Source organism: Cinclus cinclus, chromosome 5, assembly GCF_963662255.1.
Source record: "Cinclus cinclus chromosome 5, bCinCin1.1, whole genome shotgun sequence".
Classification (NCBI taxonomy): Eukaryota; Metazoa; Chordata; class Aves; order Passeriformes; family Cinclidae; genus Cinclus; species Cinclus cinclus.
This window is the reverse complement of record NC_085050.1, coordinates 28,288,495-28,304,510: the sequence shown is the minus strand read 5'-3', so window position 1 is coordinate 28,304,510 and position 16,016 is coordinate 28,288,495. Positions and strand designations below refer to the sequence as shown.

The window sequence follows — 16,016 nt, the reverse complement described above, 5'->3', positions numbered from 1 at the left end:
TTTGTTGAGGTTTTTTTGTGTCTTCTTCAAAGTAGCAGTTGTAATAAAGCTGTTTTCAGTGTTCTTTGCCAGAATATCTGTAAAGGTTATAGATTTATGGAGATAACAGTTTAGGATTTTAATTCATTACTCTTCCTCTCTTCAATACTCCATGCTAGTAGACCACTTTACAATGAAGGTTCTGGAGGTGGGGTAGGGTTGGTTGGGTGTTTTTTTTGTTTTTTTGGTTTTTTTTGGTTAGTTGTTTTTGTTTATGTTTTCTTTTAATAATGGTGGAGTTTATTATTTTTAATGAAGGTGGAGAAAATTATTACCAGATTGAAGTTTTCTTAGCTTGGTGTTTTTTTGCCTCTTGCTCAGGCTATTTTCCCTTTAACACTAAAAAATAATGTTACCAATTGGACATCTGTAGCCTTGTTCTACTTTCAAATCCTGGCAAATGTTTGAAACTAAATTAAATTGGTTAACTGTAAAAGTATCTAATACCAATCTTCTTTGACATCCAGAGTTTCTGAAAAAGTTTGAAAAATATTTAAATATTTTAAAAATTGAAACTACTTTATTTTATTTAAAATTTTGTAGCAATTAGAGTGATGCTTATGTTCTGTTGAGCACTTTTTGCAGACCTACTATGAGATATTGTAGGTATATTTTTAGGTCTATTCAGAATTAAAGTCTCAGAACAAAAGAAACCTTCTGCTGTTGAAATATAACAATTAATTCAAGAATATTTAGTCATGAACTATAGTTATCCCAGACAGTTTCCTTGATCTTATATTGATAGAAGATAAATGCTTTACCTCTTTTACAAATTTTCTTGAGTTCTTTTACCTTTGCTGGAGGTTCTCTGTTGGAAAGAGTTACACTCCCCAGTTCTAGGCTGTTTGCCCTAAACAATGCCCAGTAAACCATCTTCAGAGGAGGAAAGTAAAATTTGTGTAAGTGGATGACAAAAACAATGGCATTGGATAAATCAGTAAACAAGGATAGGCATGATGATTGTTCAGCAAGTAAAAAAGAGAAGGCAAACTTCAAATGCCTAAAAATATATGGAGGCTATTTCTATCTATTAAATGTAAAGTGAGTGGTATAAATAACTTATGTGTCCAGTCCTTAGAAGGGAGAGGTAAGAGAAAAGCTGATTCTATTGTGTTGTTCCCTTCTTGAGTTTTCTATTACTTTAACAAAGAATAAAGATATTTATTATTTTTTTGTCTTTCCCCCCCATCATCTTCTTTCAAGAAATGCATTTAAAATTGATTAAAGAATAGTCTTTTTTCAAATAATGTCAGTGAATGTTTGCTAGAGTTCTATTTTTTTAATTGAAGAGGTGTTTCCCAATGAAAAATCTTGGTTGAGTAATGAAAACTGTGGAATTACCATATTCAACTTGGACCTAGTAATATAAATTAAAATTCAGTAGAGAAGCAATTCAGATTTGGAAAATTGTTAGCCATTTTCTTTGCATGGATTTTAAATGCTCAGTAGTAGATACCTTAGTGTCCACTCCTAACACAACCTAAAGCACATTCCATGAGAATAAAATTTTTCGGTGAGAAAGATCTGATGGAAAGAAACTCTGAAACTGTCAGATATCTAGATTGAGCCAGCATCTTCAGGCAAGAGACAGTTAACTCAAAACTTCTAAAAGCTTGGCATCTCAATTTAAGCAATCAAAATAAACAGAATGTAAAATGCAGCAGATATTTCTCTACTGTTTTTTTTTTTTTTTGCACACAAATTTATATGATTTCTCTGTAAAATAGCTGTTCTCCAAAATATGGAGACAAGCATTCAGGCAAACCATTCCTGAAAAATTTGGGTCTGTGTTTCAGATTTGTATGTGAAAAAAGCAGAAATACAGATTTTCACAGGATGTTGATCCAGATTTTGATATAGAAATGAAGATGTAACTGTGAAGAAACATTTATAATTATTAATAATTTATTTGATCAGACATTTTTTTACAAACAGTGTCAACTTGTGGTCATATATTTCAATATATTTCATGTGTTTTTATTTTCCAAAGTAATTGTACTGTATTTTATTTATGTATTTTAGGCACAGAAGGGGCAGTGTTTGGGCACTCTGTGGAGACACCCCATATCAGAGCAGAACCTTCCCAAGACCTCAAGTAGGTGCTGTTCAAAAAGTTGTTCTAAAATAACAGTATCTGTATAGTAATATATATACTGCCTATTTAATGACTCATAGATACAAAAACACTGATAGACTCCAGTTTCTTCTAACTAGTCAAAAATCTCCCACAAACTCCTATAAAATGAAATGTAAAATACAGTGTTTTTTTTTTTTTAATGTATGACCTGCCTCCCATATTAGAATTCTTGAAAAATATATTTTCCCTAGAGACTGCAATATTCCAGTGTTTTGAAGGTCCAATGTCTGTAGTATTGTTCAATAGCATCAGACCAGTTTGATATTTTTATGAGCTGTTACAGAATATATATGTCAAGTTAAAGTAAACAGTCCCTGATTTTTCCATTTAGCGGTGTTTTTGGGTTGTTTGTTTTTTTATACTAACCCACAAACTTTTTAAAAATACATTACCAAGCAAGGCTGCATTTCTAAATGTAAAATTTTTCTGTACATAGTCAAAGAATTGGAAAAATCAGTAGATAGTAAAAGATTAGGCTTAAAATTTACTAAGAAATTTGTAGAAAAGAAAATTTAGAAAGGTTTAAAGTGAAAGCTTTTTTTTAAGTGCATGTGTGTGCGCTGCTAAGTACTTATCTGTGATTTATATGGTTGTGATTTATAACAATCACAGAAAATCAAAGGTCCTTCCTAATGTTACTCCCAGCAGAACTGATGAGAAACAATATAGACTTTGAGTCAATTCTACTATGATTTTTGAACATTACATGACTATCTCTTTACCTGCTCAGAAGTGTTTCTGATTAATTGCTACGGAAAAGCATGGTTAAATTCTCAGCCTTACATTTGCAAAGGCATTTAGGAACATGGACCAATAACTGTTGCAGAAATCATTTACGTGAAGCAGTCCATGTGGACAAGTTTGACCATTGTACATGGAGTGTGTGAGGTAAATGATTGTGTTTGATTATTTACACCAAACATTTTAAAGCAATGTAGAGCTTTAGGTTCTTCCAGAGGGTTGGTTTGCTGGATTTATATCTTAAAAATCTCTTCCATGTCCCCTTCCATGACTCCTCTCAGTCCTTTGTGGAAAATAATTCTAAAGGCATTTATTAATGACAATCACCAAGGTGATATGATCTCTAATCAGAGGAAGTTGGGCAGAAATTAAAGAAACATAACATGCTTTTCTTTTTGCAGGGGACCAATAATTTGGGTAAGAGGATGGAACTTGTCCCACTCTAAAGAATGTGCAAACACTACTTTCTCTACTTCTTTCTAATCATTAAATAATATTAACAGAGGGGAAAATTTATGGTAAAATAGATAATCCTGTGTCTTCAGGATTAATTTAAGTAAGGTTAAAATCACCTCACGTTGCTTCTGAAATTCAGACGTGGGACATTCACCCCTCCATTCACCGCTCCAGTCTTTTGTCTTTATTCATTGTCATGATTCCTATTATTGCTTAATGTTTTCCACTCTACTGTTATTTCAGTTCATTTTTCCAAGATGGACTTATGTTAGCAAGCATTTGGCATTCAACTTTCTGCCCTCTCATTAATAATGAATTTAACCCATACGTTTTAATCAAAAAAGTGAAGAAACAGGTATCCTTGGAGTTGGGTAAAGTAACCTTAGTTGACTTTTAAGTGGTTTATTCTTAATATATTCAGTCCATATTATGTCCTGCAAGTTTTTGTACACATGTGCTCCTCTATATCGGTAGGATTTCATCATATTCTTTTTTTAAACTCTCAAGTAAATTTAGTAATTTTAAAATGTGACAGTTACTATTAGGACATTTAAGTGGGCTGGTGTGGGTTCCATTACTTTTTAATGTTTTAGAATAAACTTACCCAAAGTGTCCAATAATAGCAGTCCTAAAATCACCCAGACTGTTTTCTCAAGTGCTGCATCCCTGTGTCTTTGGATGGTTAAAATTAATGGTAAGTAATATAAGAGTAGAAAGTTTGCTGAATTAACACTATTCATTTTTGCTCAGTAGTCTCACTTGGATGCAATTTGGCAGCAAATTGCAGTGGATAAATGTAAATACATTAAGCTATCAGAATTATTGTATACAGGGCTGAAAGATGACAAAATATATATTAAATCATTAATTCAAGCATAAATTGCCCCATATTCTTCTTGCTGGAATATGTATTTGTGGTCAATGAATAAACCTCAGGACATTTTTTTTACTTTTTTCTCCAAAATAATATATGCTGGAAACTTATTAATATCCTTGTATATACAAAATGATTGACTACTGAATATTCTAAAAATGGAGTAATGACCACCTTGATTACTCTGAAACATAACTAGAAAATTCAGGCTAAGAATTTCATACCCACAAGGATCATAGTACTTCCTGGGATTTTAGTTTAACCTATTGTGGACAGGAAGGCAAAAAGATAAAGTCAGATTTACATAAGCTCCACATATCTAAACCTTTCCTCAGACATTCTTAGTTCTATAGCCAGATTTTAAGGTCTTCATACAGAGAAACTCCCCTAATATTTACAATTAAAAATGTGTTATGTGAAAATAAACTTTAATCAGTACTTATATAATTCATTCCTATGTGTCCAACCATTTTGGTCACATCTTTCTCCTTTATTGCTTTTTCAAAGAATACTGGAAAGGTTTTGCTTTCAGACAGTACTGTTATACAATCCTTTGTGAAAGCTTTTGTGTCAAATCCCAAAAACTTATTAAAGATGACTTTCATTAGTTGGGATAAGTAGCATAAAAGAATCATGCATTAGAATAAAAAAAATTAATTATATCTTAATAATTGAATCTTCATTTTTCTCTTGCTACTCTTTCTCACAGGAACACAGTAAGGAGAGCTAAACTGCCAATATATTCCCCAAATGCCAACAGTGCATTAAAATATGGTGCACTAATAGGCAATACCCATGCACAAAATAGGCAGAGAGTAGTTAAATGCAGATAACTTTGCCCTCAATAACACCTTTAATAAGGGGATGAATTAATTTGTTGTTGTCCTCTGGAGATAACTGCAAGATCAAATTTAAGGTTTTTTTTCACTTCAATGTCATGCCTCACACACCACTATCAGTTAATCCTGCAAGCTAATGCTGGGAATAATGAGATGAAAATCGATCAAGTGGAAAGGAACCATGCAAGATATTTGAATTCTGCTTTACCTCTAATAAGAATTAAAAATACACCTATCTTGCACAGGAGGTCTGGTTCACTCAGAGCTATCTCATGGTTTGTAAGAGACACCTTTTGTGACATTTAAGGATTGGTTTTTTAATAGGCCCAAATATTTCTTTTGTAAAAGCCTGGAGCCAGAGATCACATCAGAAATTTTGACCTTAACTTGTTAGTCATCTGGGCAGGTTGAGAGTGACAAAATCACCATGACTGTTCAGTTATTTTTAGCCATAAAAAGGTAGAAAATGCAGCAGAGTAAAAAAACCCGTCTCCCTTCCTAGGCTGTTTTAATAATGTCAGATTTTAGCTACTTTCAGTACCCTTTTCTAATAAAATAGAAATAATTGCTATTTTTGTTTTCATAATTTATGTTAGTTATTTCATTGTTGGGGCATGTATATTGACAGAAACTTGTTTGCTTAGTCTTATTGCTAGCTGTTGAAAATATTAATTTTTAACATACATGTTCATACAAAAATAGGTATGGGTATAGCAAAATTTGAAAAACTTCCAAAAGTTAAGCTTCTCTTTTTAAGTATAAATGAACTCTTCTCTTTTAAAATATACATTAAGTGCATATACATATACATATACATATACATATACATATGCATATACATATACATATACATGTGTCTATATATGTGTGCATATATATATATAATAATTTTTAAAATATTGAAGTAAACTGAGAAAAAAGCCAGTAATGAATGGTTGTAATTTCTATGCAGATAGGACAGAGTAGAAACAAAAGGTAGCTGTGTATGGCTCTTAAACTGAAAGAATGATTTGCTTTGGTGTTCAGTGATGATGATTATATTTGACATTGGAAAGGGAAAAGGCTCTAGTAGGAACCAAGATACAAAGGATAGGAATATTACTATCACAAGAGATAGAAAAATCCATTGAGTTTTCATATGGTTCATTTAGGATACTGGAGCCTCCTTTTCTCCAGGCTGAATTACCCCAGCTCCCTCAGCCACTCCTATGTCTTACACTGCAGTCCTTCACCCAGCTCCGTTGCCCTTCCCTGGACTCACTCCAGCTCCTCAATGTCCTTCTTACAGTGAAGGACTCGAACCAGACCCAGAATTCAAGATGCAGCCTCCCCAGTGCTGAGCACAGGGGCAAGGTCACTGCCCTGCTCCTGCTGGCCACACTCTTGCTGATACAGGCCAGGATGCCATCAGCCTTTTTGGCCACCTGGGCACAGCTAGCTCATGCTCAACCAGCATCCCCAGGTCCTTTTCTATTGGGCTTATGATTGTGTTTGCTTTATGATGATGCCATGTCATGCCTTCAGGAACCCGCAGATGGGCTCCAAGAGTAGCTGTCCCAACCTCCACAGGGTTGTGATGGTAATTATATTGCCCTATCAACCTCATCTGAAAACCCATATAAAGCTTGTAGCATTAGAAAGCATCTGCACAATGCTGAATTAATGAAAGTCATGGCAACTTTACACTGCAATTATTGTGAAGGCACCTGAGGATCTTTGTTCACTGGAAGCTCTGTCTTGTCTGACAGCAGGCACGGCCAGTGAGTGCTCAGAGTGCCGGAGGGACATGTTCAAGGTTTCAGTGGGTGCCCTCCTGCGTGCCCTTGGCTCCTGCAAGGCTTGTTTCAATTGTGGTTGCTTTCACACTGCTTCCAGATCCAAGCTGCTGCTTAATTAATTCTAATTTTGTGTAGGTCCAGCCTAGGACTAGGCACAACAGCCCACAGTTTTTCCAAGCTTTTCATTTTCGCTGATACTACAGGTGGAAGCATTTCATTGTCTTTTTAAATGGAAGTTGAGCAACAGTCCTCCATACCCCGGAGATATTAGAGATACTAGAACTCTTTTTTTGCATGCTTTGGACTCTAAATGCAGACTTGTTTCACCATACCACCGTGCCTGCATTTGCTGTACTTTTTTCTGATGAAACATGATTTGGTATGCTACTTATATTCCATAAATATTGTACTATATGTCATTAAGCAACGATGCTGTAATATACCTAATATTTTCATTTCATGTCTTTCTTTTGATTCTAAGTAAACAGGCTTACTAATGCATTACTAAAAAGGGTTACTGATATATTTTTTCCCATTTGAGCAATCTTTAGTTTCTTTAATTTCTCCTCATACTAAATTTCTCCAAAGATACTTTTTCCTCACTCCAGCTGTTCCTTTTCCCTCTCTGGGAGTATCTCAGTTTTCAGTGATGCTGTTTAACAACTTTTACAAGAAAACAAGGCATCTTAATTTTATAGTTTTTTTGTGTCTCTGTCTATTCTTTCCTCTCATGCTCCTGATATTTTGTGAGGGATCTGGAGCTCATACAAACTGGATAGAAGAACAAGGAGGCTCAGAAATTATGGGGAGTACATGAGTTTATGAAACTATTAGTTCTGCTGTCCACCAAACAGTTCCTATTGTTTATATCTATAATTATAGAGAGAACTTGAAAGATAGCTTTTGGCCAGAGAGAATGAATGATTTTACATGTCTTATCCTGCAATTCACATTTTATCATTCATTGTATCTCAAGATGGAATTCACTGCCAAAAGAATTAAAAAAGCTCTTTGACTTCTTCACAATCTACTACTCAATTTTGTATTGCAGAAAGTGAAAATATCTCTCTAGTTTGTTTGGACATGGCAGTTGTCCTAAAAAAGTGACTGAAAGCAAACACACCAAACCTTATTTTTTTTCATGATTGGCTGTTTTTGTTTTTTTTTTTTTTTTAAATTTTCTTCTTGGAATATTTGAATACAAATATGGGCCATTGGAAAGTATTTTCCAAGGTTTCTGCTATGCTTAATCTGTGGAGTTTGAAGTTGAACCTGTCAAAGGATTTTCAGCAGAATAATTTTCCTTGAGATGCAGTTTTCTAAAAATGTGGATCAAGCCATGTCACAGTTTGCCTCAGCTAAAATATATCTGTTTATATCATCTTAAGACCCCTTAGAGAAACAATATAGAAAATATCATTAGACAATTACAGGTGGTCTGGGCTGTTGCTTCCTAATCACAGGAAACTAATGGTTTTCCAAACTGAGACTCTTCAGTCTCCCCCAGGCACTTTATTTTCTGATCTAACTCTTGACAAGCCCTTGAGCATTTTCTGTGGGCAAGTTGCTTCAATCTCTTTCTGACAAGATAGATTTCTAATTTAAGGAAATATATTCTGAAAAAACAACTCAGGTAATGGAGCTATTTTTGTAAAGAAATTTCATGTAAGAATGTTTAGTAGAAAGGCTGGGCATGTGTAGAAGGGGATTAAAGCCAGAGTAAAAATAAGGAAGATAATGCAAAGGGAAACATTTAGGGTAGAATGGGGTAGCTCTAAGTTGTCAGGACTATGACAAATCCTTTCCCCACACTTTTCCTTAAGCAATTGTGTTGGATTGTCTCATATCCATAACTTTTTCTCACAGCCTGGAGGTTTCAAGCATGTTTTGGTGTTTCTCTAAGAAATAAAAACTCATGTTCTAAACCTTACATTTCTACTAATTTGCTTGATTTTCAAAGGTTTTTGTTTTAGATGACTCATGCCTGCATGATTTTTTACTAGCTGAGATGCCACTTATGTTTTTGATTCCTTTTCTTCTTAATATTACTTCTAGTTTTGATAGCTTCTTTGTCTTTAGCTATTCTGGCTATGCCTTCACCCATGCTAAGAAAGAATCATGCATTAAGCTCTCTTTAACCTTCCTCATATCACCTGCTTATTTAGTTAAGCTCTTGCATTAAATATATGGTTTTTCCAGCCTTTCTCACTTTTACTTGATGCTTCCTTACTCTTTCTATTCCTTTAACAACACTTCTGAAAAACTCTTCAATGACCTTTTGGTCATTTTTATTCCTCTTCAGTAATTTTTTTTTATTTTATTTTTAATTTATATTCTCAGAAGAGATCCTTTATTTCCCTATGTGGTCAAATGTTTTTTCTTTCTATCATCTATGCCAAGTAACTTTAAAATATTCAGTGGTTGCAAGTGTTGCTACAAAAAAGCAGACCTATTGGATTTAAATCTGTGGCATGTACAGGGCAATTAGAACCCATCTTTGAGCCCAGTGAATTTCTAGGTTGGTGAGAATTTTAATAAGGGCATTCTGACACATGCCAAAGTCAGTGACATGCAGAGCATGGACATAACATGCGATGTTGTATTGTATACCATTCTACTAGTTTGATTTAAGTCATGAAAGTTTCCTCTTTAATTTTAACATCCATGAGTTGCACAATTGGAAATTAGGAGGAAAAAAGATTAATATTTATTGGTTCAAGACAATGCAATTTTCAAAAAAACACTTATCTAACTTTCTGTTAAACTTTTCTGTCAAACACTGGAGACAAATCATGCCCAATATTGGGTTTTCACATAAATAAAAGTAAGTTTCACACGAACATATGAGAATTTTGCTTCTTAATACAGAAAAGCTGTTGATCAGTAAACAATATTAAGAATGTTGAGGCCTCCAAATTTACCACTGCTTTTCAGTAATATTTAAAAAAACACATCATCCTGGAAATATAAGCAATTTGTTAAAAGCTTCACAATGCAACAAGCTTCAAGAAGTATTAGCATTCTGGCAATGGTTCACATGCATCTTGAAGAGGTGCATATTTTGATACGTGTAAATGTATCAAAATATTTTAGTCATTTTTATATATATATATCTATGGTAAAATGTGCATGTATAACTTTGTAAATAGTGTAAGTTATAAGGTTGGAATGATTGAATATTTTTTTTTCATATTATTCCCACTGTGATGTCAAATGTAGCTATTCAAGAATCCAGTGTTTGAATAGTTACATTATCTTAATATAAAGCTTTAAGATTTTCTGTTACCATGATCATAAAACTTGCTAGCTATTTTTCATGTTACAACCTGGCTTCCAAAAAATGGACTGAATGGAAAGCCTAATCTTATCTATTGCCATCAGTATTCATTGGACTCCTTTAAGGACTCTTGGTCTCACTGGAGGACATGTGAATAATTTTCTTTTAACATCAGGACAGCCAGCTCTTCATAATAATAGAAATTGAAAGAATGTATATTTTATATTGTTGGAGGTTTCTGGAAAAAACATTTTCAAAATTATTTTGAAAAAATTCTTTATTCTAATTTGGTACAAAATCCTTTCACTGGTGGGAGAGAAAGGTCCTGCAGTCTCTGAGATTTTAGGGTTGAGGGTACTTGTTTACAATAAAGCAGTAGGAAGAGGAATAGAGAGAGATTTGGCACATCCATTTGCCTTCCTTCTCATCTTCGTGTGTTGTACCCACCCACAGTCGCAGTCTGCCAAAACTCTTGACCTACAGGTAGCAAGATCAGTGGCACAATTATTTTAATTTGTGAAAATCTACAATAGGCTTAACAAGTAAGTGTGTAGACTTTCCATGGGTTCTATATTTGCAAAACACTTTTTTTTTTTTCCTAGAAGGGTTTCCTATGCTCACTGAAAAAAAAAGCACAGTATGTGTTGGCAAGACTATAATGTATTAAAGTTAAATACTGGCAAGTGTTGATTTCTTCCCCAGCTATAAAGATGTCAATAAAGGGGAAACGAGTACCTGTTTTACATGTGAGATCTCTAGCTGACATATTTTAAATTCATTGTTTTAGATAGCAATTCTAAATTGGTTGAGGTTTATATCAGTTGTTTTACTAAGTATCATGGTTTGGATATAGGGTTTAAATAGACACAAAGCAAATAAATTATTTGTTTCTGCCCAGGAGAATCTTCTATTCCTTCTATTTTAAGAAATACTTTCCAGGAACCAACAGAAAAAAATTAACATAGATAAATTATATCCCATGTGAGTATGAGGGTTATGCAGCAGGTAAATCTAAAATATTGCTTAAAACCCAAAAGAAAACCTTTTCTTTTAGTTTATATTTTCAATTACTTTTCTCAAATACAATCTAGGTCAGCTTGTAAACAGAAAATACAAAATGAAGAAAAAATATTTCTGATGAGAAATATTTTAATACCTTCAAACGAACATATTCAAGTTATTTTAAAAGTTTCCCTTTTCTAGCAATCATTCTTTCATGATTTCAGCTCAAATTCATATGGTTTTGATCTTATGAAATTTATCTTTTTTCACAAATTAACCACTGATAATTAAAAAGAAAAAGCCCTTCTCTGCTTTGGATAGATCATCTTGCATCATCACATTTAGCAAATTGACCAATTATATTATTGTAAAACTCTTTTTAAAAGCCTTTTTGTCTTTCCTACAGTTTCATATTTTCTGTTTAATAATAGCAGTAGTTACCGTCTCCACCAGAGCAGTTTGTTGTTTGGAAAAGAAAAATTAATTCTGTGAATAGGATTCACTCATAGATGTAAATGCCACTATGACACACCATCAGCAAATCTGAAAGGAAAACAAATTCTCCATATGTTATTATAATAGTACACTTTTCCTTGGAGGGATAAGCATTACAATGTGTAGTGTTATAATGAGTTTATAGGAGAGATTAAAGGTATCAGAACTATGGCAAAGCAGATCATCCAAGGAATAACAATAAGAAAAGTAAATTAGAACTGTAAAACAGATTTAGGCATTCAGTTTTACTAATAAGAAGGGTGGTGTTTTCAAATCTACCAGACTGCTAGGAATCTCTGTTTCCTAAAAAAAAAAAAAAAAAAAAAAAAAAATTCTTCTCAATGGTGTGGAGAAGGTTGATATTATAAAATTTTCAAGTTAAGGAACTCATTTCCCAAATATCTTCTTTTTAGACAAACAAAAAGGTCTTTATGATAATGTACTTCATGAAAAACTGTGATGAAACTAGACTAAACTTTAAGCTATACACTGTCAAAAGTTTATTCGTTAAAGAAAAACATAATTTCTTGTTTGATGTTCCTAAACAGATTTTAATTGTCCACCAGCTGCAAAGTTTTAGTTAGGGTTTTGAATGTTATGAAACCAGAAATATTTATGACTTGGCTAAGACATATGAATTGAATGCAATAAACGTAGCTAAGAACACGTTTGTCTTCATTATTATCAAATGGCATCTGAAACAACGGAAAAATGTTGCTATTCCTGTAAAGTAGGTTATAAATCACAATGATAAGCTGCTGAAAAAAATGTAGTGGAAGAAAAAAATCTTTCAACATTTATACGATTCAATTTTTCTTTTAAGTTCATGGTAAAACCTCATTAAGGCACCGGAGTACTCTCAGAAATCTAATTTCTAAACTTTATCCTTTACATCATTTATAAAATATTTTGGAAGGTTTTTTTTCTGCTGTCCTTTAGCCATCAGAAGTTCACAAACCGCCACCTGAAAAGCACTTGCGTATGTCATTAAATAATTAATGATATTTAGATTCTTCCCCAGTACAAAGAAGTGCAGAACCTTCAATTTCTCCCTCTACAAAGCTAAAAAAAAAAAAAGAGAAAGGTTCTAGTAGTACCAGAGATAGATATTTTTCTATTTTTCTTATCTATATGCATCCCATGTATTTTTTTTAGGTATCAGTATCTACAAATTGTTCTTCTCTATGTGGACACCTGTTATTAATAGCTTTATTTTGTTTGCTGAATAAATGCTTTTTTTTTTTTCATTTCATCCTTTTCTTATTGAGTGTCAGTGACCTGCAACAAACAGAAATGTTTCACAGACACTATCTCAGTGACTTTCTTTGCATGCAAATGTGGCACTTTGGTTTTAAAATGGTAATCCAGTACTGTTCTCTGTACTTAAAAAATACAGTAGTTGAAATACTTTGAAATTCTCTTGTTCCATTGCTTGACAGATCTCATCTGGATTTTCTGCACCAAGTTCTCTGTCAAACTACTCTCTCCATTATACATCTAGTACCTCATTATATTTTTGGATAGCTGTGACACTGACACTTTGTTTGGAAATGCAGTGTTTTCTTCAAGCTACTCAGTCTAGACATTTTTATCATTAACATATTTCATCTTACAAAAAGCCTTTGTTCAGGTAAAGTGGAGCTGTGTCCTACCATTATATTACTAAATTGTAAATAGATTTAAAAAATTGTCTCCCTCCCTTTTAGTGCTATACAGTAACTCTGAAACTGAACACAATCAGAATCTACATTATTGTTTCCTAGTTCAATAGTTTTCATCCTGTCATTTTCCTTATTCAGCATATCAGCGTGTTTTCTACAAAGTCTTTGCATTAGTACTTCCCTTTCAAGAAAAATTTCTACAATACTATGAGAAAGGACAGCTAAGAAAGTGTCATAGTTCTGCATCAAGGAGGATCTTGAGCACATGGAAGTGAGAAGCAGAAAGATTGACAGTAGAACAAGAATTGCTTTGAGTAAAGATACCAAGAAGCACTGATGGTTCTTAAACCTACTATAACAGGGATATATGAGCATAAGGAGTGTTTTGGAGAACACAAAAATCGTACAATGCCCCCCAAATGATTGCAGTATAAGAGATTTATTTTCCTCTCTTCATACATGAAGCTGTTAAACATACCCAAAACATGAATGAGTCTGTCAAAGCAATTTGAACCAGTTTCACATCATCTAAAACAATTAAAGGTTTGGTTTTCTCTTTAAACATTTGTCATCAAATATTAACAAGCATCAAACATTGTCATTAAACATTTGTCATCAGTCACTAAGAAGACTTTAGTATTAAACTGTCATTACAGAAGCATCAACAGAGATGCGCAGATTCTTAAGTATTTATATTTCAGTATTAGAGCAGTTAGATGCATTAACAGCTAGTGCCAAAAAGCATCACTAAGCAGATAAGTTTACATCAGTATATTCTTAAATGCTTCACTTTTTTTCTATCTCTGTGCCATATAAGGCAGTCATAGGATCAGACATATAATCTGGTTTTGCTTTGTTGCCTTTCAAAATATGTTAATATCTACCTGCATCGTGGGTTTTGAGGCTGGGAAGTTTTTGGTGGTTCATTTCAGTGCATTTTTTCTCAGTGATTGTTTTTGTCTTTCAGACTTGAATCTCCTACAAGAGCTTTGGTGATGGAAGCACCCAGGGGTGTGCAAGTCAATGCAGCTGCAGGAGACTTAAAGGCTACCTGTAGGAAGGAACTTCACTTGCAGTCCACAGAAGGGGAGGTAAGTTCAGCCAGCAGAGAAATGTTCTACACCTCTGCTGAGCATAACACAGTGTGAGGAGGGTTTATTCAGCTGCAAGGTAAACAACACAAAAAGTGTTCTGCATTTGCCTTTGTTCAAGTAATTTTCATTTAGCTTGTTCGATTATTAATATTTATTTCCTTTTTTACAAATATTTGAATTCCCAAGTTTCATCCACACTGAAAATAAACTTGGTTAAATTAATACAGATCAGAATTACTTGTAAATTACGAGTCAAAGAAAAATCTTCCATGGAACAGAAGCAGTTAAGTGATACTGGCAAAAACTTAGATTTGGATTAATCTGTCAAAATTAGACAGAGAAGTTTGTATTAATTTGGATTAAGGCATCATTAAACCATGATTAAGAAGTTTAACAGATTTGCTCTACCTGTAGTTTAACTCCTTAATCTTTTACTATCTCTGTAAGAGAGACAGATTCCTTCCATTGTATTTTCTCTCCTGTTTCATCAGTGTCTTGTTTCGGAGATTGGTGATAATGATTGACATAAAAAGATTTTGGTAGAGTCTTCACATGTAAACCTGTGTGAACTCATGAAAATTATTCAAAATTGCATCACTTGTTGGGATGGCAATCTATGTATTGCAGAAATGTATGAAGAATTGCTGGTATGGCAGTCCTTTCATCTTCATGTATCATAAATGATACAACTTTAGAAAACAAAACAAAACAAAAAGCAAAAAACTTGTTGAAAGCTATCAAGAGATATCAGATTTCTTTTAGGCACTTTGGAGGAATTGATAGATCTTCAAATTGTTCTCAGAGGGGCTTGGTACATTACAGCATTTTTGGAAATCCATTATGTAAATATGTCATTGTGAATTTTCTTTAGAAATTTTTTTGCTTTTTGTTTTTGTATTTTGTATTCTCTACCAAATGTTTCCAGATATTTTACACACTATCCAATATAAGCAAGACCAAACAAAATCAACATTCATATCTGTGGTAGATAGTCCCCTGGAATGCACACTCTACATTACAAGGCAGACAGGAACATTTTGGCCAATATACTGCATCACAAACCTGTTTGGATAACATTTTTTTATTGATGCAAGTGTCTGTCCAGTGTAACTAAAGCACTATGTTTTCCTAATTCAGAGTCTCAAATATTTATATACCACATGCCCCACCTTATTTTTGAGTTTCTCCAAAAACAGCCCTTCTCCCAGTCTCTCATCTTTACTTACCAGCTCTCTTATTGTTTCCTAACATTGCTGAGATAGAAGTAAAAAATCTAATCCTCTTTTAATAGTAGATATTGTCCTGCCTCATCACTGTCCTTTCTGTGTGTATTTTTGAGTCTAGATCTTCCTGCAACCTGTCTTGTCTTCCCTTCATAATTCCCTACCTGGCCAAATCTATTCTGTTTCCTAAATTTATTAACAATTTTTTTACAAATAGAATGTATTTCTTTGTTCTTTTCCTCCATGATATTGCCAGGGAGGAAAAGTAAAATTTAAATTCAAGTTTTAAAAAAAGAAGCCAATGGAAATACTGTTACCTTTCCTCAGACTTCCATTATTATTTAGGCAGTGCTTGTTTATATATTCTCTTTGTTTTGTAACATACACCTCTCCATACAAA

At 33.4% G+C, this 16,016-nt stretch overlaps 1 protein-coding gene across 1 annotated transcript in view; it reads left to right on the top strand.

Moving 5' to 3' along the window:
- The window catches only part of SGCZ (sarcoglycan zeta), a 176,860-nt gene that overhangs the window by 150,139 nt on the left and 10,705 nt on the right, over window positions 1-16,016 (top strand). Inside the window, 2 exon segments of the mRNA XM_062492813.1 lie at window positions 2,062-2,134; window positions 14,267-14,390. Of these exon segments, the coding sequence (XP_062348797.1) occupies window positions 2,062-2,134; window positions 14,267-14,390 (197 nt within the window).